Here is a 24494-nt window from a genome sequence, read left to right on the forward strand (position 1 = left end):
TTCTGTGTGTGCACATGCATATGAGCGTGTGTGTGTGTGTGTGTGTGTGTGTGTGTGTGCATTCATGCATGTGAGCATGTGTGTGTGTACATGCTTGTGCATTCATGCATGTGAGCGCATGTGCCTGTGTGTGCATGCTGTGCATTCATGCATGCATGCATGCACAACCCGCATGTGCATGTCCATAGAGACCAGAGGTTGGCACCAGGTATCATCTTTTTTGTTGTTTTGAGATAGGATTTCTGTGCGTTGCCTTAGCTATCATGGAACACTCTTTGTAGACCAGGCTAGCCTCAAACTCAGAGCTCAGAGCTCAGCCTGCCTCTACCTCTTAAGTGCTGGGACTAAGCTGGGCACTGGTGGCGCACGCCTGTAATCCCAGCACTTGGGAGGCAGAGGCAGGCGGATTTCTGAGTTTGAGGCCAGCCTGGTCTACAAAGTAAGTTCCAGGACAGCCAGGGCTACACAGAGAAAAAATAAATAAATAAATAAAATGCTGGGATTAATGGCATGAACTACCACTGCCCACTATCAGTTATCATCTTAATTGATATTGTTTTTGAGACTGGATCTCTCTGTATAACTCTGGCTGTCCTGGAACTTGCTGTGTAGGCCAGGCTGCTGTTGAACTCAGAGATCTGCCTGCTTCTGTCTCCTGAGTGCTCCGGTTAAAGGTTTGTGCTACCATCACCTGGTTATATCCACCTTTTGTAAAAAAAAAAAAGTTTTATTATTTAAAAACATTTAATTATGTATATGTGGGTTTGTGCTTGGGAGTGCAGGTGGCTTCAGAGTGCAGAAGAGAAAGTCAGATCTCCTAGACGGAAGTCACAGGAGGCTGTGAACTGCCCACTGTTGGTGCTGGAAATCAACCCAGCATCCTCTGGAAAAGCAGCAATCACCCTTAGCCTGAGTCATCTCTCTAGCTCTTCTCCACCTTATTGAGACACCAAAGCTCCCACTAAGTCTTGAGCTCACAGACTTGCCTAGACTGGTTGGTCAGCGAGTTCCTCTGGTTCTAACCCGCCCCTTAGTGCTGGAGCCTTAGGGAGGAGGATGGACTGCTCTACACGGGTGCTGGAGATCTGAGTTCAGCTCCCATGCTTGTGCTACAAGCACGTTCAGGACTGAGACAGCTCCCTGGCTGCTTTTCTTTTTCTCTTTTGGGGATTGAGCCCAGGGCCTTGTATGTAATGCTAGGCAAGTGCACTGACTCAGAGCTATATCCAGTGTCCTCCCTCTCCTCCTCCTCTTTCTCCTCTTCCTCTTTTTTTTTTTTTTTTTTGAGGCAGGTTTTCACTAAGTACACCAAGCTGCATTTTTGTATTCTTTATTATGTAGTTCTCCTGCTTCAGCCTCACGAGAGGCTGAAAATGAGAAGCCTATATATACCGCCACTCTTAGCTGATGTTTACTTCTTGGTGGAAGCAGGAGACTAAACCCAAGGTTCACCGGTAGCATATGATAGGCAGGTGATGTACCACTGAGCCATGCCCCAGCCTCTCACTGGGGGAGTCTAGGCAGGGGCTCTACCACTGAGCCATGCCCCCAGTCCCTCACTGGGGGAGTCTAGGCAGGGGCTCTACCACTGAGCCATGCCCCCAGCCCCTCCCTGGGGGATTCTAGGTTGGGGCTCTACCACTGAGCCACACCCCAGCCCCTCTCTGGGGGATTCTAGGCAGGGGCTCTACCACTGAGCCACGCCCCAGCCCCTCACTGGGGGATTCTAGGCAGGGGCTCTACCACTGAGCCACGCCCCCAGTCCCTCTCTGGGGGATTCTAGGCAGGGGCTCTACCACTGAGCCACGCCCCCAGCCCCTCACTGGGGGATTCTAGGCAGGGGCTCTACCACTGAGCCACGCCCCCAGCCCCTCACTGGGGGATTCTAGGCAGGGGCTCTACCACTGAGCCACGCCCCCAGCCCCTCACTGGGGGATTCTAGGCAGGGGCTCTACCATTGAGCCACACTCCCAGCCCGTCACTGGGGGATTCTAGGCAGGGGCTCTACCATTGAGCCACGCTCCCAGCCCGTCACTGGGGGATTCTAGGCAGGGACTCTATTACATCCCTGCCCTTTTTTTTTTTTTTTTAAATTTATGTGTATGGGTCTTTTGCCTACATGCATGCTAGTGACTGATGCCTGTGGAGGCCAGAAGACAGCTGACCCACTAGAACTGGAATTGTGGATGGTTGTGAGCCATTATATGGGTGCTGGTCCTCTGCAAGAACAGCAGGTGCCATCTGCCCAGCCTCTTTTTGTGTGTGTATGTGTGTGTCCACGTATGTAGATGAGAGGAAAACTATCATGAATCGGTTCTCTCCTTCTGTCCCGGGTCCTGGGGACTGACTCAGGTTGTCAGGTTTGACTCACTCTTGCCAGTTGAGTCATCTGTTGGGCTCGCCTAGCCTATTTTACTTTTTATACTGAGGCAAAGTCTAGGCTGGTCTTGAACTTACTCTGTTACTCTTATTCTCAGGCTGGCCTCTAATTTTTAATCCCCCTGCCTCAGCCTCCCCAGGAGGTGAGTCTAAGGTTTGTACTGCTAGGCCTGACTTCTTTGCATCACCATAAACTTGTGGGTTACTTTTAATTCCTTTAAGGTGCTATTCTTTTGTGGTACTGAGGACGAAAATAAGGTTCTTCCTCATGTCAGGGAAACATGATGGAGGTCTAGCCCCTGCCTGGCTTATTTGTGCTCCAGTACATTAACAGTTAAGTATTTTGTTTGGTTGTTCATGATGCTCCAGTTTTGACCACGAGGGGGCGCTTAGGGTTGTTCCGTCCCACCCCTACTCCCCCCCAGTGCTGATTCTGGATTCAGGGTTTTGTTTTGATAAGGTTCTGCATAGCTGGTCTCAAACTCCTGATCTTCCAGCCTCCAGGCGATTTTGCAATGATACTGGTTAAGAGATCTTTCTTTCCCTTTTTATTTTTAATCTTTTCTGAGATAGGGTTTGTCTTTGTAGCCATGGCTGTCCTGGAATTCATTCTGTAGACCAGGAGGGCCTAGATCCTAGGGGTTCACTTGTCTCTCTCTGCCTCCTGAGTGCTGGGATTATAGCTGCATACTACCACCACCACCACCTGGTCTTTTTTTTTTTTCTTTAAAAAAATTAAATTGCAGCTGGGCGATGGTGGCACACGCCTGTAATCCCAGCTCTCTGGGAGGCAGAGGCAGGTGGATTTCTGAGTCCGAGGCCAGCCTGGTCTACAGAGTGAGTTCCAGGACAGCCAGGACTATACAGAGAAACCCTGTCTCGTAAAAACCAAATCAAAAAGAAAAAGAAAAATTAAATTGCATTTATTTGCATGTTGCGAAGGGGGTATGCGCCATGCCCTTTTGTGAGGGTCAGAGGATAACTTGGCAGTCAGTCCTTTCTTACTACCATGTGTGTCCCAGGGACTGAACTCAAGTTGTCGGGCTTGGTGACAGGTGCCTTTGCCAGAGACATCTCTCCAGCCCTTGAGTTTTTATTCCTCCTGTGTCCCATCCATGTGTGGGGGGATTAAACTCAGGTCCCTGGACCTGCTCTCACCCACTGAGCCATCTCCCTGGCTCTGACATGTTAAGAAACCCATTTGTTAGCCAGGCAGAGGTGGCAAGCACCCCAGCCCTCTGAAGTAGAGGCCAGCCCGGTCTACAGAGTGTTCTAGGGCAGCCAGGGCTATGCAGAGAAACCCTGTCTCGAAAAATAAGAGGAAAGAAACCCAGTTATTTACATGTGCTTGACTAGGGGTTTTCTTTTCTTCAGAAGGAGAGGTGGGCATGAGGTGGAGAGGACATGGCTCCCACCTCCACAATGGAGAGGCTTCTTCCAGCTGAGCCTCTTCCTTCCCAAAGGAGGCAGCTGGGGAGATGGTGGCCTGTCTACACTCTAACAAGTGTCCATGTGATGCTAATGTGATGGTGGTTAAAGTGCTTGCCCTAAATCCATGGTGGTCTGCTGTGAAGGAGGTGGCTCTGTGGTGCGTATGCCCATTACCCAACTGCCCACTCTAACTTCAATGAAGCAGCTACAAATAACCACTGCCTCTCCGGGACTGGCCTCCCAGATCTGACCCAGCTGCTCTGTCTGGAGCCATGGGAACCAGGCCCATACCCTGAGCAACGTATCCACAATGGCTTCTGAGTGCAGCTGGGGCCCCAGCAACAGCTGAACCGGAAGGTCCATGAAGCCTAAAATACTTCCTGATATTTTTTCGTAAAGATGTTGAGCTAGGGGTGGAGGGAGGGGACTCCTGCCTTAAATAAGTGAGGGGCTGGGGGCGTGGCTCAGGGGTAGAACACATTGGCAAAGTTGTAAGTTCAACACTCAGTAACACACAATAAATAAAGAAAATGCTTGGTTCCCGGGCCGACAAGATGGCTGAGCAGGCTGAGGTGCTTGCTGCCAATCCTGTCAACCCGGGTTCAGTCTCCACAGGGCGGAAGGAGAGGACTGACTCCTTCAGGTCCGACTTCCACACGTACACAGTAGCCTATGTGCCCTCTCCAACAGATAAAGGATTGTAACAATAGAACAAACAGGTGAACAAGCTTCCTTCCACTTGACCGACGGGGCTCCGGAGATGGACAGAAGTGCACCTTCAGGCTGCAGTCACTGCGCCAGGCACTGAGGCCAACCTTCACCTACCTGGATGCCCAGCCCAACTCAGGATGATGCTGGGGTGCCCTGCTTACCCTGGTGATGGCCAGACCTTATTTGGCCCTCCAGCGACCTCATGTCAGAATGCAGGTCACAGGCAGTGAGGACTGTTACTAGAGGGGCCCATCCCATGAGGTCACAGCCAGTATCCCTCAGGCTGGACGCCCGACACCGACATATGGAGTTGGGAGTGTCTATATAGATGTAATCAGTCAAATCACACAGATGGCCACACAAATAGCTATAATAAATAATTTAATTCCATAAGTGGCAAAGCAGAAATGTTAAAATCTGATGGAAACCCCCACCCCCCAGCATTGTCTTAACAAAAATATTGGCTGCTGTTGATAACAACCACTTAAGTAATCTTTTAGGCACTTGGTGGAAAAGACACCGGAGAATGACCACCTACCTCACTGACTGCTGCAGCAAGTGGTAGGAATGAAGGCTGGTTTCCTAGTCTACCCTTTACCCATGGGCATCACTAATATCGAGAAATCGAAACACCAGGACAGTGCACCCACATTGCAAGACATTCCAGTGTATTTAAAATCGGGAGGAGCCGGGTAGTAGTGGGGCAGGCCTTTAATCTCCATATAGGGAGGAAGAGGCAGGTGGATCTCTGTGAGTTCAAGGCCAGACTGGTCCACAAAATGAGTTCCAGAATAGCCAAAGCCTCACAGAGAAACCCTGTGTCAAAAACCAAAATAATTGGGAGAAACTTTATGAGCGAGTCAAGACCGGACATTGTCCCATCAGAGGACGATGGGACAGAGGCGAAGGAAGTGGATGGTTGGTTGTTTCCACCATCGCTTTGGCTTTCCTGCAACGTGGAGAGCGGCATGGTGAATTGGAAAGCAGCCGTGACCCCTTGGGCCTTGTGATAAAAACATTCTGTTCAAACAGCTAACTGGGAAGCTGGCGTGGGAAGGGGCATTTAACTTTAATTTTAGCTTTCTAAAGCCTCTGTGAAAAGTAGGCGTGTTATAAAATCCCAGGATCTGCGTAGGAAACACAGAAGCTGGTGCTCAAGCACCATCTGGTGGCCGGTGGGGTCCCAAGGATGCCAGAGCCGTGAATGTGGCCGACTTAAACACGAGGTCTCCAGGCCACCGCAGTCTCCCTTCAGTGGCTGATGCACAAGGTCACCGAGCTGCAGCCACGGCTTGCATGTGCTGCAGCAGCTGCTCGCAGTAGGTCGACGAGCGGTGCTTGTGGACGACAGCCTCCGTCTCCCGCACAAGCACATCTGGAAACAGGACACTGCCCTCCTTGAGGACCTCTAGAAGAGAGCAGAGAACCCTGAATCTGGCAGCACTGGACTGGGAGTCCCCCTCACAGTTTTCTCTCTGCTGTTGAGTAGATCCTGCAGGGCTGAAACCACCTTCCTACATGCATGTAGAACTCAAGGGGAGACCTTTGAGGGTTCTCTCCTTCTACCACATGGGTCCTGGGGATTGAGCTCAGGTCTCCAGCCTTGACAGCAAGTGCCTTTATCTGCTAAGCCATCTCACTGGCCCCGAGGTGCACTTTATTATGGTCAAACAGCACGTCTCTCCAAGCAGGCGCTTAAGCCAAGGAAGCCAGCGAGGCGTCACTGTAGCCAGTCTCCTCTCAGCCCTGCAATGGTTACCCCGCTCTTCTTCCTCTGAATCAGCAGCATCCAGAAAGTGTCCTTCCTGCACCGTGGAAGACGTTTGCAACAGTATTCTTAGTATTTTTATTTACCCCCACCTCACGCGTGCGTGCGTACGTGCGTGTGTGTGTGTGCGTGCGTGCGTGTGTGTGTGTGTGTGTGTGTGTGTGTGTGTAGGTCAGAGGTCAGGGCTGGAGCGTCTTCCTCTACCATTGTCCACCTGATTTTTTTCAGACTGTAAAGGTGCCTGTTGCCTTGCAGTCTGATACCCTGAGTTCCATCCCTGGAGTCCAAATGCTGGAAGGAGAGCCACCTCTTGCAAGTTGTCCTCTGATCTCCATGTGCACGGTGCTTGGCGTACGGCCCACATACATACACAAAACGTAAATATAAATATAAAAAAGGTGGGGGCTGGAGAGATGGCTCAGCTGCTCTTCCAGAGGTCCTGGATTTGATTCTCATGACATGGCAGCTAACAACCACCTCAAGGGTATCCAATGCCCTCTTCTGGCCTTCACGGCTATTGCATGCATGCGATATAGACACGCACAGGCCAACACTGACACGCACACCTACCTGGTCTCAGGGTACTAGGACCCACAGGCCCGCAGACTGTGGCCCTGGAGAGCTCACCTAGGACGGTGTCTTGGATGGCACTCTCTGGGTCATCCAGGTGGACCAGCAGCTCCCGGTACAGGAACTGAACGTTGCTCTGATAGGCAGATTTCCCATCCAAGCTCTCGATGCACTTTAGCCAGGTGAGCAAGGCGGAAGCAGCCGCCATCCTCACGTCATTGGAGACATCATCTAGGCGCTTCAAGAGCTCTGTGGGAGCGGGAGTAGGCGTCAGGGCTAAGGTGCACACGTGGAGGGCCTTTGCTCTGGGGCCCAAGAATCCGCCTCAGAAGAGGAGACTCATCACTAGACACACACCAGACAATAGCATCCGGCTGACCTTCCTCACAACTACTGCAGGCTCAAGAGCCTGAGGCCAGTAGCCCGACCATGGTGGCTCTTGGGAATTCCTCCACTGTCTGTCTCTGTGGGAATTCCTTCACCAAGTTGCCTGCTGCCAAAACCAGATCTACCTTTCCTGACAGGCAGAAACTTCTTTTCCCCTCAAGATAGGGTTTCTCTGGGTAGCCCTGGCTATCCTAGAGCTTACTCCATAAACCAGGCTGGCCTCGAACTCAGAGATCCACCCAAGGACTTTGCCTCCCAAGACCTGAGATTAAAGAAATATATCACCACGGCCTGGGATCAGGCAGAATCTTTTAAAGTGAAGAGTAGAATTACGTTAAACTTAGGCTTAACGTAAAACAAAAAACAAACAAGACAGAACAAAAAAACCCCAACCCTCTCTGAAGGCAGACATTCTGTGGCAGCACACAGCGAGGGTGGTAAGCTGAGGGAGGATGACTGTCAATGAGTCTGGGGCCCAGTCAGGCAGACAAAGGTCTAAACCACCGTGGGCCAAACCTATCTCGATTACCTAACGGGATAAGAAGCAATCTCTGGAACCTACTTTTATAGTATAAACCTTTTGGAAAATGTGCAAGTGGGTCACAGCTGAGTGTCAGCTGGGAAGGCTGTCTCTCATCTTCCTGATCGTGAGCAGGCTGGCCCTGGCTTACTGACCGCATGAAAAGCATCGCTACACAGGCTGCGTGCAACGCTTCCTGCTAGGAGCACAGGCTTAGGAGGGACCTGATGGAAGACTCCTGGGGTACACAGGGCTCCTCAGCATGCTGGGCCCTGGCTGCTTCTCGCTCACATACTGTGGACAGGCACAGACGGAACCCATCCACACCTCGGGATTGAGTCTGAGTCAAGAGATGGAGGCTGGTTGTGGCTTGAGGGCACCCAGACCAGTTCTGGAATTACAGAGTCAATGCTCACCGGGGTTAACTAGCAAGGGTGGACAGGCTGGTGGCAGCTGATACTGCCTTTGTGAGTAACCCCATCTGTACCCCGTTCAGAGCTGGCCCTGGGTACCTAGACCCGGCTCGGGCCACCCTCCAACAGCCTCCTCCATGCGCTAAAAAGTAGCTACGTGTTGAAGTGCTGTGCTTGCCGTACCCTCGGAGCAGGAGGTGTGCCCAAGGTGTGCACTCTCCCACTGGCACTCCCTCCAAAGTGGGAAGCCACCAGCCCTGGCAGTTGGCAGCATGCATTAGTCAAACTCGCTAAAAAGTAAAGCCACACAGACCGTGGGTGGAAACAAAAACAAAACAATCAGGAATGTAATGTGAGAGGCCAGCTGAGCCTGAAGGGATTTCTGGTAGAGGCTTCTCCCACCTCAGTGGTTCTGTTCTGTAGGCCTGCCTGGGAATCTGAGTCTGCCTTCAACCCCTGGGCACCATCTCTTCTGGAGCCACCCCCAGCTTCCTCCCTGGAGAAATACGACTTATTCCCTGCCAGGGGCTGTGTTAGGGAGCTAAAGGCCTTTAGTGCACTCATCTCTCCTTCAGCCATTCCAGAGTTTATATAATATTCTTGGGAGACTTTATTTAAAACATCATCTCCCTGATTAGCCCTGGCTGGCCTTGAATGCAGAGATCTGCTTGCTTTTGCCCCAGAAGTTCTAGGATTAGAGACGCACTGGCATGCCTACCAAGCCTAGGACTTCTTTTCTTTTTGAGACGGGGCTCATGAAGCTAAGGTTGGCCTCGAACCTGATTCTATTGTGGTCACTCTAAAGGCTTGGATTACAGCTTTGTGCCATCACGCCTGGCTTTGAGACTGGGTCTCATCTGTAGACCTAGCTGGCTGGGAACATTGTGTGTTGGGAACTTTGTGTGTGGTGGGCCTGGGATTTGCAGCAATCCCTCCCTGCCCTGCCTCTCAAATGCCAGGAGGGGGTCACAGCAGTGTGTAAGAATGGCCGGCCTTGCCTCAAAGGAGCTGTTACTTTAGCTTTTGACAATAGCTAGCCACTCTACATAAGAACTATACGGGGTTTGTCCTCAACCCCCTAGTCCCTCAAGGCCATCCATCAGCCACCACAATGTGCTAGGAGCCGTGTCAGAAAGCTAGCCTCGAGACTCAAGCTTCTGTGCTGGTTTCCCCATGTTCTCTCACACTCACTGCTCCTCAGGGTGGATCTGCCCCTCCCAACAGATGCTCCACACCTCCCCTCCTGGTCACAGTCTGGGCTCTTGTTGGCTCAGACAGCCTCATTATGTCTCTAATCTGCTTGGGGTGCAGCTATTTCCGCCATGCCCCACCCCGGCCCAGGCGGGCTGCTCTCTCTAGCAATGGCAGAGAGAAACCTTATTTCATTCATATGTGTGTGTGTATACATATATATATTTAAAATAAATAAATGATTAAATATATATAAATATAAATTAGGGCTGGAGAGATGGCTCAGTGGTTAAGAGCACTGACTGCTCTTCCAGAGGTCCCAAATTCAATTCCCAGCAACCACCTGATGGCTCACATCCATCTGTAACGTGATCCGATGCCCTCTTCTGGTGTGTCTGAAGACATCAACAGTGTAACTCACACAATAAATAAAAATCTTAAAAATATATAAATTAATTAAATATATAAATTAAACTGGGGACCTGGACAATTTCTGCTCCAAGGAGGGTCTCCCACCTTTACTGGCCACCCCCCACTGGTCCTGGAAACAGAGCCTGGTCCCCTCTCCAATCCTGCCCACCCCCTTGACTCTCATGCTGGGCTGCTCAGTCAGGGCTGGCTCATCTGTCATTGTGGCGGCATATGGATACCCAGCACCAACTCAATCAGGAGTCAAAATATTCTCTGTGTCTGACTGTAAAAGAAGTTACTGTGTGTCACTGTGTCTCACCAGGATAGACCTTGAGGAATTTCTCTGGCTCCATGGTATCCCCCGAGTTTTTAAGGAACATGCTGATGATGCGGCAGGAGATCAGGCGTGTGGTCTGGGAGTCGTCCTCCAGCGTGGCCAGCACTTGCGGCATCAGGGTCTCCTGTGCCTCTTGCACCTGCAGGCCACAAATAGGTGTGAGGAATGTCGGACCACCCAGCTGTCAGCGCATCAGCACCTAATGCCAGGCAATGCAACTCGAATGCTGCAAATCACGCCTACAAGTAGACTTGCATCTCCCTGGTTTGTTTGACGTGTGTATGCATGTGGGTGTGCAGGTGTACATGTGTCACAGAGGACAATGTGCAAGAGTCAGTTCTCTCCCGTAACCACATGGCTCCTGGGGAGCACTCACAGGCTTCAGGCTTGAGGGTCAGTGCCCTCACCTGCTGAGATGCCACACTGGCCCTTGAACCACTTTAATTAATTACTTAATTAATTAACTAATTAATTAATTGTTTGTTTTTTGAGTTGAGGTTTCTCTGGGAGGCCTTGCTGTCCTTGCACTCAGAGCTCCGCCTGCCTCTGCCTCCTGAGCGCTGGGATGAAAAGCCACCACCTTCAGTGGTGCTGCTGCTACCACCAGGCACTGAATCACTCACTGGCTCAGAGCACTATGGGAGAGGCCAGGCCGCACAAGGCAAGCTGCTGCTAAAATGAATTAGGAGACAGCTCACCTGTAATCCCAGCACTTCAAGGGCAGGCTCAGCCAAACAGTGAGTTCTAGGACAGCCTGACCTATAGAAAACCATCCCAAGGGGATGGGAGGAGTCAACCAATCAACTAACAAAACCCCCGAGGGGCTTGGAGAGAAGACTCAGATGGTAAAGAGCTTGCAAGAATCAAATTCACCCCATGCTGTACACGCTGGGTGTGGTGGTATACATACATCTGTATTCCCAGTGCTGGGGAAGCAGAAAACCAGAAGTCCTATGGTCTGATGGTTAGCTAGTACCAAACCAGTAAGAGCCCCTCCATCAAAAAACAAGGTGGACAGCATGTGAGGAATGACTTCCGATGCTGTCTTAGTTAGGGCTGTTAGTGCTATGATGAAACATCAAAACCAAACGTTTTGGGAAGGAAAGGGTTATTTGGTTTACATATCCTGAATCACAGCCTGCTGAGGGAGGCGAAGACAGTAACTCAGACCAGGCAACGTGGAGGCAGGGGCTGGCGTGGAGAGACCATGGAGGGGAGGAGTACTGTTTACTTGGCTTCCTTTCATTTAGAACCCAGGGCCACCGGCCCAGGGGTGTTCCCAGCCACAGTGTACTGGCCCTCCCACATCAATCACAGATTAAGAAAACGTCCTACAGGCTTGCCTGCTTACAGCTAGATTTTCTCAGTTGTGGTTTCCTCCTCTTGGGAGAACCTTAGCTTGTGTCTAGCTGACATAAAACTAGCCAGGACAGACCATATTTATTGAATGAATTCAAAAGTTAGTTCTGGTGCTCATGAACGAACACACACACACCCCACCCCACGCACATAGATATTGTAAAAACAAAAGAACCTTTTGCTCTACTAAAATAAAGTTTGAGTGCAGGCAGTCCTCCAGGGGTGCACGGTGGAGAAGAGGCAGGGAATGATGGGAGCTGCGGGGCCATGACAGGGAATTTTGTTTTGTTTTGAAAGTAGGAAAAGCTGGGCAAAGCCCTGTCATATCCTAGTGAGCACTGGAAACTGGGGCAGGAGAGTCACAGTTCAGACTGCCTGGACTACAGAGAAAATTCAAAACTAGCTGAGGACTCTTACTGAGATCCTGTCTCAGAATTAAAAGTGAAGCCAGTTACGAACAGAGATTAGTCACAGAACACAAGCTTAAAATACCCAGTGAAGGCTTGGGGCTGTGGTTCAATGGTCGATCACCTCCCTAGAATCTTCTAGCAAAGGGCCTGGAGCTGTGGCTCAGTAATAGACTAGCTACAGAGAACTGCCTAGTGAGGGCCAGGGTGTGGCTCAAATGCACGACACTTGCCTAGCATGGAACGGGGCAAGCCTGGGAGATATACCGCATTTAGATGCATATGTAAGGCTTCATGAGACATGAGGCTGCGGGAGGCGTGAGCAGGTCTGTAACAGCCCGAGCAGGGCTCCTGTGGTCAGTAGGAGGGACACCTTTGCTGAGGAGGTGAAAGGAATGGGCAGGGTGGGTGCCAGTGAGGGAGGTGCTGATGGGGACAAGCAGTGTGGCCACATGCCCTGGGCTGAGGGCCTAGTGAGTTGCGACTGTACTGCCACCTAGTGGAGGCCTCCGTGCTCCTTTCCAGGGAAGCAGAAGGAACCTTCTCATGGTATAATAAATGCAAGACAGCAGTGGGGGGATGGCAGGGGCTGACTAGCTAGGGCACCAGTGGGGGGATGGCCGGAGAGGCAGGTGGGGGACCCTGGGAAGGGCCATCCACATCAGGAGGGAAGGGATGGCAACACAAAGGGACGGTTTTGCCTGAAGCTTTGCTATTCTAGGAACAGAAATACTGCATTTTCTCTTAAGAGCCAATGTTCTCTCTGTTCAGATCTTGATTCTAAGTTTCAGATCATCTTAGCCATATCTGTTTTAATTTGGTCAGTAGCGTTCCTCAGATCCTACCCGTGTATGGCACACTGGAGTGCAACATGTGAGAGCTTAGGTAACAACCTTCTGCTGTCAGCAGGGGGCGCACACACGCTGTGAGCGGATGGCACAGGATCAGAGCAGAGGCAGAAGTCTGTGATTTTAGTCTCCTGACTCACTTCACTAGCAATACTTACAGCGATGCAGGCCTGGCCTGCCACCCTCAGCCATTTCATCTGTGTGTGGTAAGAATCGAGCCCTGGGATATCCCTCATCCTAAGCCTGGAATTTTGTAAAGAGAATTCATTCAATAGAAACTGACTTAGAAGACCTTTCACCCAGTATCTGATGGAGAACTTGCCTTGGCACTTATCTTAATAATACATGCTACAATGTGTGTGCAGTTGCAGCAGAAATAATGCATATGTGTGTGCACATGCTTATGAAGGCCAGGAACTGATACCAGGCATCTTCCATTATCATTCTCCAACACACACACACACACACACACACACACACACACACACACACACACAATTTGCTATGTGTGTGTCTGTCTGTCTATATGTGCACCTTCAGAGTCCAGAAGAGAGCATCAGATCTTCTGGAGTTGCGAGTCACCAGTTATGGGTGCTAGAAACTGAACTTGGGTCCTCTGCAGGAGCAGAAGGGCTCTCAAGCACTGGGCCATCTCTCCAGCCACCACTTAGGTGTCGACACAGGGCCTCCCACTAAGTCAGAGCTCACTGACTGGCATTTACTGGCTGGTCAGTGAACTCTGTCTCTGCTGTCACAATGCTAGTCACCCATGTGACCAGGCCTGTTTTGTTCTTGCTTTTTGTTTTTTCACATGGATGCTGGCATGTCACTGTAGCTGCCTAAGTGTGTAAAGTTTAATAATTTACATTATTAAATGTAATGGGCCCAGCTCCTACTGCAGATACCATGCTGAGGGCTTAACTTAGAAAATCCCTTAGAAAAATTTTCATGCTAGCCGTAAGAGTCAAAGGAACATTTTAGACAACTAAGCAGAGTGTTAAGTGATGGATCAAGAGTCATGCTCATGTGATTCTGAGATCCATTGCTAACCCCACCATCAGCACTGTCCAATACAATAGCCACAGGCCACATGCTGGGAGCACTGAGCTGTGGCCAGTCAGAATGGTATCACAGTTCACTGCAGGTGTAATGTACTAAAATATATTTGATTTTGGAGACCCAGTATAAAACAAACAATAGGAAATGTCTCAAGATCTGTAAAAGATCAACCCCCCGGCTGAAAGTGCCTTGGGTATGCCACAGTAAGACGAATGCATTAGGAAGCAACTTAAATAATCTTTCCTAGGTTTGTGTGATGGTTAGGGCTGGCTGTCAACCTGCTAGGACCTTGAATATCCTCTAGCATGCCTGGGGTGGCTGTCTTGATTAGGCTAGTTGACATGGGAACACCCATCTTGTGGACAGGGAGCTGGCAGCACTCTGCACTCACCGCTGTCTGCTTCTCTGTGGAGACAGGTCTCACTGTGTAACTGTGGAACTGGCTATATAGTCTAAGTAGGCTTCAAACTCAAAACTCTGCCTGACTCTACATCCCAATTAAAGGCACTCACTCACCACCAACTTCTGCATCTGGACTGTGGATGTGATGTGGCCAGCTGCTCCAAGCTCTTGCTGCCCCTTGACTTCCGTACTGTGATGGACTGTGACCTTACCTGTGACCTGGCATATCCCTTTTCTCTTTTGCGTTGCTTTTGTCAGGGTATTTTATCATAGCAACAAGACAAGAAATTAAGACAGATTGTAAATCTAAGGCAGAGACCAGATCTTGGGCTCTGCCCTGATCTGGCCCCCCAGACCTCAGCCCTTTAGAGCTTTCTGCGCTAACTGAAAGACACAGTTCTGCAAGGTCTCATGATACACACATGGACAAATACCTGAGATGGTCACAGGTGTCCTTACCTGCTTGGCCGATAAGATGTCACTGCTGATGAGTGCCCACAGACAGGATATGGCGGCCGTCCGGATGGCTGCAGCTGTCCTCCCTGCATGCCACTGCAGGTTGGGGGCTAGGATGTCATTTACTACCATATCCAAGTAGCCATGGAACTGTCTGGAACAAGAGGACACATGAGGAAGGATACACAGAGTACTCTGAAGGATATGCTTCAGTTTGGGAATGGGACTGGACCTGACCCTGTGCCCCTCCGCAAGGGTCCCCTGTGAAGTGACCCAGTAAGGTGGTGGGTTTGGGGGGGGGACTCTGTGCTCAAGTGCTGCAGCAACCATGATCAGCTATGTGGGCCACACGGCACCTCTGTCACCTCCAATGAACCTGCCATCTGTACCATTAAAACAAAGGAAGCAAGAAACAAGGGCTGGGTGTGGTGGTGTACATCTTTAATCTCAGCACTAGAGAGGCAGAAGCAGGTGGATCTCTATGAGTTTATGGCTGGCCTGTATACAGAGTGAGTTCCAGGACAGCCAGGGCTACACAGAGAAAGCCTGTCTCAAAAAACCAACAAAACCGAAAAAGAAGTAACACGGTGCTGGAGATGTCCTGGTGCTCGAGGGCACTCGCTGAGCATTAAGGACCTGAATTTGGTCCCTAGGACCCACCCACATCAGGTGCCTCACAACCCCGTGACTACAGCTCCAGGGGAGTGCAATGCCCTCTCAGAGCCTCTTCAGGTATGTGCATGCACACAGAACATCTTTTATTAACAGGAACTCTCCTACAGAAGAGGCCCAGCACGTCTTGCTAATGTGAGGCTACGTCAAGGAGAGCCTGTCATGCCCTCACTAACGAACTGCTCACCCTTCAGAGAGAGCAGATAGTCGGCCAGGTGCTCAGGACTTCTCTCCCCACCACGGCAGGTCTATCACCTACTTTCATTTTTACCTTAAAAAGATGGAATTTCATGGAGCCCAGGCTGGATTCGAAATTTCCTATGTAGCTGAAGATGATCTTAAATGTCTCATTCTCCAGCCTGAGTGCGGGATCTACAGGCATGTCCCACCACACCCCGTTTGTACAAGGCTGGGGAACTGAACCCTATGTGCTTGGGATTCTCCAACTGAGCTACACCTCCAGCTCGTTTTTGTTTGTTTGTTTTTGAGACAGGGTCTTGTCATATAGTCTAGGCTAGCCGGGAATACCCGATCTCCCTGCTTCCACCTCCTGAGTGCTGGGATGCAGTACTGGAGAAGGAACCTAAGGCTTCCCGTGAACTAGAGAAGTACTCTACCAGCTGAGCCACAGTCCTAGGCCTTAGGCCACAATCTTGTTTCTTAATTTTGCATTACATTTTATTTCTCTATCATATGCATGGGTAGGGTGTGGACATGCCCACAGAGCACACATTTTGCATTACATTTTATTTATCTACTGTACTCATGGGTGGGGTGTGGACATGCACACAGTGCACATACATTTTGCATTACACTTTATTTCTCTATTGTACATGTACATATTTCTCTATTGTACATCTCTGCCAGAGATGACATCCTTAGACTGAGCCGTGACATCTAACCTTTCACTCTATTATTTTGTGATCAATAAATCAAAACCAAATAATATTTTGTACTGACTAGTTTTGTGTTAATTTGACACAAACTAGACTCAGCTGAGAGACTAACTCTAAGGGGACCACGACTGAAAAACTACCTCCATAAGATCTAGCTGTAGGCAAGCCTGCAGGGCATTTTCTAAATTAGTGGTTGAGGTGGGAGGAACCTGCCCATTGTGGGTGTTGCCACCGCTGGCCTGGTGGTCCGGGATGCTATAAAACAGCAGGCAGAGCAAGTGAAAAGACAGCTAGTAGGCAACCCTCCTCTGTGGCCTCTGCGTCAGCTCCAGGGTTCTGCCCTGACTTCCCTCAGAGATGGGCTGTCATCTAGAAGTACAAGTGAAATAAACTCCTCCTTAAATCTCTTTTGGCCACTGTGCTCCATCACGGCAATAGAAACTCTACGACAACGCTATTTTCAAACTGTCCCTACCTAAACAGTAGCCATCTCTCATTCAGTAGCTCATCTGCATAATTGGATTCTCTAGACTGACTTGATCCCTGGAGAGGTCTCAAGTGTGTCATTGGGAACCTGGCCCAAACCTGGCAGCTGTGTTTGTGGGTCAGGGGTGGCACTGTTCATCAGCACACTGGGTGTGTGGAAAAGGCCACAGCCTGGTGGCGGCCCAGCCATTCACTCACTGCACTCCTGTGTACATGCCTGCTCAATGGCCTGTTGCCAAGACGCTCATTAATACCTTTTTATGGTCCTTTTCAGCCCTGAGGTTTTTTAGATAGCAGGAAACAGAATTTCCTGCAGTGTGAGAGGTTGGCAGTCGGCCCCACATTAAGAATGCACTCAAAGGAGAAAGGTTAGAATGAGGAACTCACAAGGAACTTTATAGCTTGCTGTCCACACTTCACGGGGACAGGTTTTCTGTTTTTTGGTTTTTTTGGGGGGTTGGTGGGTGGTGTCCCAGGAGCTTGCATGGGGCTAAAGTTCTCAGGTCTCCATCTGCAAGACCCAGGCTGCCAAGGGTGGTTCGGATTAGGAAGTCCCAGAATGATTTGAATCTTATTCTGTTCAATATTCAAGGAAGGCAGTGTGTGTGTGTGTATGTGTGTGTGTCCGCGTGCGCACGCATGCCCATGTGTGTATCTGGTCTGTGTATGCCCATGTGTGTATCTGGTCCATGTGTGTGTGCCCATGTGTGTATCTGGTCTGTGTGTGTGTGTGTGTCTATGTGTATGAGTGTGTGTGCCCGTGTGTGTATCTGGTCTGTGTGTGTATGTGCCCATGTGTGTATCTGGTCTGTGTGTGTGTGCGCCCCCATGTGTGTATCTGGTCTGTGTGTGTGTATCTGGTCTGTGTGTGTGTGTGTGTCTGTGTGTGTGTGTGCCTATGTGTGTATCTGGTCTGTGTGTGTGTGTACCCGTGTGTGCCCGTGTGTGTGTGTGTGTGTGTGTATGTGTGCCCATGTGTGTGCCCGTGTGTGTATATGTGTGTGTGCGTGTGCGTGCGTGCGCCCATGTGTGTCTCCTATGCCCCCTGATCTCCTATGCCCTCTCCCACACTCAGCCCTCCCTCTCCCATGCTCGCCCAGGATGTGCCTGGTCTTGGCTTGCTTCCCTCCTCCGCAGAGAGCCTGTTCTTTCCTAAGCTCTTTGTTCCACTTTCCCTTTACTTCAAAGCCATAAAATCGGAGGCTCTTAGGTTGCAGAGCTGCCTCTGAGCTTTTCTGAGATAACAGAAGCTACCCTTAAGCCTTCACCATCAATGCTAATTCAGTCAGGACTGTTAGGTCTGAAAGGTGCCAAAAGGCTTTTAAAACAGAACAGCCGAAACAGAAGCCATTAATAGTTAATGTGCCCTAAAACTTTCTCACTCGATGGAATTTTAATGACTCCCCTAAAGTGACTTTGATTTACTGTCTGTGTCTCTGTGGTACACTCACCAGGATCACTGTTTACCTAGTGGGGCGGATTCTAGAGATACAGACCACCAAGAAGCCCTACCTTAGACCTTGGGGGCCCTGCCCAGGGCAGCGTGGGAAGACTCATCCAGCTCGTATGTGGGCCGTACGCAGACCCGGGGCTGACCTACCCCTGAGAGTCGACGGTGTCCTTAGGTCTCAGCAGCATCGTGGACAGGATAGAGAAGAGCTTCAGGCGCATGTGTGGGTCTGTGGTGGGCTGGAGACAGGCCCTGAGGGTGGGGATCACATGCTGCAGAGCTTCTCCCACGGCAGGGCCTAGCAGAGAGAAAAGAGGCTGCAGGCAGCTGGTGGCTCCCCAGGCCTCACTGCTGGGGTAGGAGATTCCGGGGCAGGAGTGGTGTGGAGGGCGGGCACCCTGCAAGTCACAGTGCCATGGCCCCTTCCTGACAACATGCTGCTCTCCCTCCCAACTGCTAAGGACACTAACAAAAGATCATCTCCAGCCTCCCTTGCATCCTGTGACCAAGACATAAACCCAGCTTCTCTTTACAAGTTCTAACTAAATTTTTCTTTAATTTTTTTTTTTTTTTTACATTGGGAGGCTAGAGAGATAACTCAGAGGTTACACTGGCTGATCTTCCAGAGGTCCTGAGTTCAATTCCCAGCACCCACATGGTGGTTCACAACCATCAGTAATGGGATCTGATGCCCTCTTCTGGCCTGCAGGCATTACATGCAGGCAGAACACTTATACGTAATAAATACATCTTTTTAAAAAATGACTATTATTTTTAATACTGTGCATGTGTGCCTGAGGACGTGTGCATGGCCACAGGATCAGGCCCAAAGCAATGACCCCCTCTTGGAGTTGCAGTCATGGGTTGTGAGCCACATTACATGGGTGCTAGGAGCCAAGCCTCAGGCCTCTGCAAGAGCAGCAAGGGGTCTTAACAGCTGAAGAATTTCTCCAGCCCTCTTCCCCCCCCCCCCCCCCCCAGACAGGGTTTCTCTGTGTAGCCCTGGCTGTCCTGGAACTTACTCTGTAGACCAGGCTGCCCTAGAACTCAAAAATCCTCCTGCCTCTGCTTCCCAAGTGCTGGGATTACAGGCATGTGCCACCAATACCTGGCCTCTTTTTCTTTTGACAAGGATTTAGACTGACCCTGAACTTGAGAATGTATCTCCGCCTCCAATTGTTCTTTAGTGACTATTCACCTTCTTGCTTTGAGGCAGAGTCTCTCACGGACCTGAGATTTAATGATTAGGCAAAGCTGGCTGGCCACTGTGCCCCACAGATTGACCTGTTTCTATCTCTCCAAGGGCCAAGATTATATCATCCATCATGGTGGTGCACATCTTTAATCCCGGCAGTCAGGAGGCAGAGGTAGGTGGATCTCTGAGTCTGAGACCAGCCTAATCTACTCAAAAAATTCCAGTAGAGCCAGGGCCACATAGTCTATACTGTCTTGAAAAACAAAATAAAAGCAAACAACAACAACAACCACAAATGCCTGACATTTTTTACAAGAACCTGGGACGGTCCTCAACAAAGGTCTATTCAGCCAAACTCCTAAAACTAAAATCAAGAGATATCTTTAAAAAAAAAAAAAAAAAAAAAAAAGCACTAAAAGCATTCAATCCAGGCATGCCCACCGTCTGCCCAAGCCTTGTGGTGTGAAAGCCAAGAGACAGGATCTGCTCCCTTCAGCACCCAGTCCACATAGACTCCATAAGCAACCCTCTACTTGAGGGCTCACTGCCTGGTGACTGGAACTGTGCAGCCTCTAGAGCTGGACATACACAGCTAACTCTCCAGAACGCACTCCCAAACACTCCTCAGCTATGCCGCACGCCCTAAGTGGGACTTAGTATTTTTAGCACAATCCCAGGCACAGTTTGCTAATTCTACAACGGGACGACACGGCAAGTCATCTAAAGCTCCCATCTCAAGATGTAGTGTCTCAAAGCCCCGTGGGTCCAGAGTCTGTTAAGTGGCACTGGAGGCCTAAGGAGGCAGCAGTGTCATCTGCCTGCAGCTATGTGGGTCTGAGGAGAAGGGAAACGAAAATGGCAACTGGGGGGTGGGGGAAGCAGCTGCCGGCCTGGGCCTGACGAGACAAGCAACAAGCAGGATCCCTCCAGTGTGGACGAGCAGCAGGGGACTGAGGGCTCCAAGCAGCACAGGAAAGTGCTGTAACCATCAGAGGACAGATGTCTGGAAATCCGCAGCCGATGAGCCAGCACTCAGAATAAAACCAAGGGCTCAGGCTGGAGTTGCTCTCACGACGGAGGAAAGGGGAGGAAAGGGGATGGACGAAGGAGAGGGAAGCTGACTTTCTCAGCTCAACTTCAGTGAGCAGCGAACTGTCTGCCAAGAAAATATCCACTGAGTGAGGGGCTAGGCTGTCCGCCCGTGGTTAGAGTGCCTGCCTAGCACACTTAGGATCCTGGATTCCAGCCAGGACTGCATAAAGCAGGTATGAGGGGGAACCTGTAGACCTGGCACTCAGGAGACAGAGGCAAGACGAAGACTTCAGGCTTATCCTCAGCTACATGGCAAGTCTGAGGCTAGTCTCAGCTGCATGAGACCAGGTCCTCACAACAAAAGGAGCCCACCCAGAGAAATGTGTAAACCCAGCTTTTCCTGGGGCTGGGGACTGGGAACAGGGAACAGAGCTGCACCCTCAGCTCCTGGCTGGAGATCTGGGTGTACTCTGACTATGGTCAGATCAGACAAGCGGGCCCCTCAGTGCTCCGGGACACTGACAGGGACAGGAGGAGCTGCTGCCCTGAGTACTTGTTCTTCTGCTTTTTATATCTCAGCAAGTCAAAACAGAAAGCCTCAACAGCCCCCAACATGTAGGCCCTGATGCCCATACCCCACCTTCCAGACACCAAGTAGCCAGGAGCCCAGGGGCCAGAGGGTGGTGCGAAATGGCCCCCAGAGGGCACTGGGCCAATCAGACAGGAGAGCACATCCACACTGACTGAACTGGAAACCACACAAGGGAACTACCGAGTCACACTAAAACTCTAACAATGCCATGATTTGCAGCTGAGCTGAGTACAAAAGGCTCCACTGCTGAGCACCCAGCTAGGAGAGGAAAGGGTCCTGACTGGGTCCTGAAGGCTGTGGTAGGACCTGCCCATGATACGGGCTCACAGGGCCGGAGCAAGCCCACCCAGCAAAGCACTGGGGATGCACCTCTTGGCATTAAAAATGTTCAAAAACAAAATAAAAATAAAACACTCTAAGTGTTATTATAAAGCAATGAATGCTTCTCGCACAAAAAGCCTCTGTAGCTGGAGATGCTGGATTCCACTGTAAACCCCAAGTATCTAAAGAACACAGGGTGCACAAGAAGCCAGGGTACACCCTATTTTCAAGGTTTACCACGGAAGACATTTCTCCTGGGTTCAGTGGCCCATTTTTGGGACCCCAGCATGGAGGAAGACAAGGCAGGAGCAGACCTGGTTTGATGCCATCCTGAGCTACGCAGCAAGACCCTGTCACACGAACAAGAACTGTCCTGAGCTGAAGGCCAGTGCCCCGAGCTCACCTGCCTGGGTGAGCAGCACGACGAACTTGAGCAGCTGCACGGAGTGCACGGTCCAGTCGCCGTGCGAGGCTGTCAGCCGCTCCAGGAGCGCACCCACGTGCTTGCGGTAGAGGTCCTGACTGCTGGGGGTATCCTCCACCTCAGCCAGCGTGTCCATGGTCTGCTGAGCCTACAGAAGGGTAGACAAAGGTTGGGACCAGACTAAATTTTAAATTCAAAATAATTTTTGGCCAGGCGGTGGTGGCAGCAGTGCATGCCTTTAATTGTAGCACTTGGGAGGCAGAGGCAGTTGGACCTCTGTGTTCAAGGCCAGCCTGGTCTACAGACTGAGTTCTAGGGTAGCCACGGCTACAGAGAGAATCCCTAGCTCAAAAACAAAAAACAAAAAACAGGGTTTTTTTTGAGGGGGCTGTTTGAGACAGGATCACATGCAGTCTGGCTGGCCAAGATGACCTCAAATTCTGAATCCTCTGGCTTCTAAGCTGAGGGTGAGAACTCCAGGCATGTGCGAACACAGCTTTATGCTGTGTCATACCAGGTAAATACCCTACCAGCTGAGTTACAGCCCCAGCTTTAGAGTCCAGTTGTTCTTTCCACTTACATTTACTGAGGTTCTTCTCGGGGCACAGGGCATGCAGGCCACAGTGCACGTGTCAAAGTCAGAAGGTGAAAAAGGAGCTTCACTACTGGGCCTCACTACGGGGACCAAACTCAAGTTGTCAGGCTTGGTGGCAAGCAATTTTATATGACTGCCATCTCACCGGCCCCCTAAAGGCTACCATTTTTTTTTCTTTTTTCTTTCTTTCTTTTTTTTTTTTAAAGATTTATTTATTATATGTAAGTACACTGTAGCTGTCTTCAGACACCAGAAGAGGGCATCAGATCTCTTTATGGATGGTTGTGAGCCACTAGGTAGATGCTGGGATTTGAACTCATAACCTTTGGAAGAACAGTCAGTGCTCTACCCGTTGAGCCATCTCTCCAGCCCCAAGGCTACCATTTTTTAAAAATACCTTTTGTTGAAGATTTATTTTATGTATGTGAATACACTGTTTTCAGATACATCAGAAGAGGGCATCAGATCCCATTAGATCGTTGTGAGCTACCATGTTGCTGCTGGGACTTGAACTCAGAACCTCTGGAAGAGCAGTCAATGCTCTTAACTGCTGAGCCATCTCTCCAGCCCTAATTTTTGTTCTTTGAGAAAGACAGGGTCTCTCATAGTATCCCTGGCTGTCCAGGAACTAACTCTATAGACCAGGCTGGCCTTGAACTCAGATCCAACTGCCTCTGGAAACCTGGGACTAGAAGCATGTGCCACCAGCAGCCAGCTTGGAGTTTATTTTTTAAAGCTTTCCATTCCTGGAGATTCTCTTGTCATCTGAGGTCTAAGACCTATAGGAAACATCAGCTAAACAGAAACATCTGACCAGGAAGTAAATATTGTAGAATAAGCCCACCAAAGAGCAGGCAGGGGGGCCGCAGCAAGGCTACATTAGGGCTGATGCCCTCCCCATGACACTTTCGGCCTGTCACTGCTGTTTCTACAGCAGGTAATACCAGCCACAAACTCATCCACTCAGCAGCCCAGCTCTTGTGTGTGCCTACGAACCCATGTGCAGGCATGTTTGTGCATGATGTGTTTCCTGAAAGCTGTTCAGAGGCTATGCTAACAGGGACTTGACTACACATGTGCAAGGGGCAAAGTAGTTTTAAAGACAGGGCTTGGGGGAGATGGGAAGGAAGGCGTGGTCATTTGGAAGCCCTGAACTTGGTCTCAAGAACCCATATGAGAAGCCAGGCATGGTGGTGTATGCCTATAATCTCAGCAATGGAGAGACAAAGATGGAGTGGGTATGATGGTCCTTAGGGCTTGCTGGTTGGCCTAGCCTGTTTAGTGAGCCAGTAAAAGACTGTCAGATAGGCAAATAGGTAGGGTCAGAGAGATGGCTCAGCATTAAGAGCACATACTGCTCTCGCAGAAGACCTAAACTTAGTTCCCAGCCTCCATGATAAATAGGTCATACCTACAACATTTTTAAAGGAATTTAAAAAAAAAGATTTATTTATTTTATGTGAGTACACTGTAGCTGTCTTCAGACACACCAGAAGAGGGCATCAGATCCCATTACAGATGGTTGGGAGCCACCACGTGGGTGCTGAGAATTGAACTCAGGTCCTCCGGAAGAGCAGTCAGTGCCCTTCACTGCTGAGCCATCTCTCCAGTCCCTGTCTCATAACTCTTAACTCCATGAAATCTGAAGCTCTTGATCATCTTCTGCAGGTAGTGCACTCACGAACATATATACAAATCAAAAAAAAAAAAACTTTTTTTTTTTGTTTTTCGTTTTTTCGAGACAGGGTTTCTCTGTGTAGCCCTGGCTGTCCTGGAACTCACTCTGTAGACCAGGCTCGCCTCAAACTCAGAAATCCCCCTGCTTCTGCCTCCCAAATGCTGGGATTAAAGGTATGTGCCACCACTGCCCGGCTTCAAAAAAATCTTTCAAAAGTAAAATGGAAGGCAAAGAAAGAAAACCTCTGGATGATGCCAGAAGAATGGCACTGGCATCGCGCGCGCGCGCGCGCGCGCACACACACACACACACACACAAACACACACACTCACACGTACATGCACACATGCTCGCACATGCAAATGCACAAAACCTGTTATGATTTATAGATAGCTCTGGCAGGAAGATCAAGAGTTCAAAGTTAGCCTGGTGTCCAGCTGGGCATGGTAGCATACGCCTTTAATCTCAGCACTCAGGAGGCAGAGGCAGGCAGATCTTTGAATT

The 24494-nt window shown here is 50.1% G+C and overlaps 1 protein-coding gene across 1 annotated transcript in view; it reads right to left on the minus strand.

Moving 5' to 3' along the window:
- Positions 1 to 4885: 4885 nt before the first annotated feature.
- Dnaaf5 (dynein axonemal assembly factor 5) overlaps positions 4886 to 24494 on the minus strand; it is a 37771-nt gene continuing 18162 nt past the window's right edge. Inside the window, exons 8-13 of the mRNA XM_052168205.1 lie at positions 21697 to 21865; positions 18304 to 18451; positions 14653 to 14803; positions 10101 to 10257; positions 6917 to 7108; positions 4886 to 5929 (exon numbers count right to left, since the gene is read on the minus strand). Coding sequence (XP_052024165.1) covers positions 5793 to 5929; positions 6917 to 7108; positions 10101 to 10257; positions 14653 to 14803; positions 18304 to 18451; positions 21697 to 21865 — 954 coding nt within the window. The 3' untranslated portion in view covers positions 4886 to 5792. The remainder of the gene's footprint in view (positions 5930 to 6916; positions 7109 to 10100; positions 10258 to 14652; positions 14804 to 18303; positions 18452 to 21696; positions 21866 to 24494) is intronic.

The sequence above is a fragment of the Apodemus sylvaticus genome, chromosome 22, assembly GCF_947179515.1.
Source record: "Apodemus sylvaticus chromosome 22, mApoSyl1.1, whole genome shotgun sequence".
In the NCBI taxonomy this organism is placed as follows: domain Eukaryota; kingdom Metazoa; phylum Chordata; class Mammalia; order Rodentia; family Muridae; genus Apodemus; species Apodemus sylvaticus.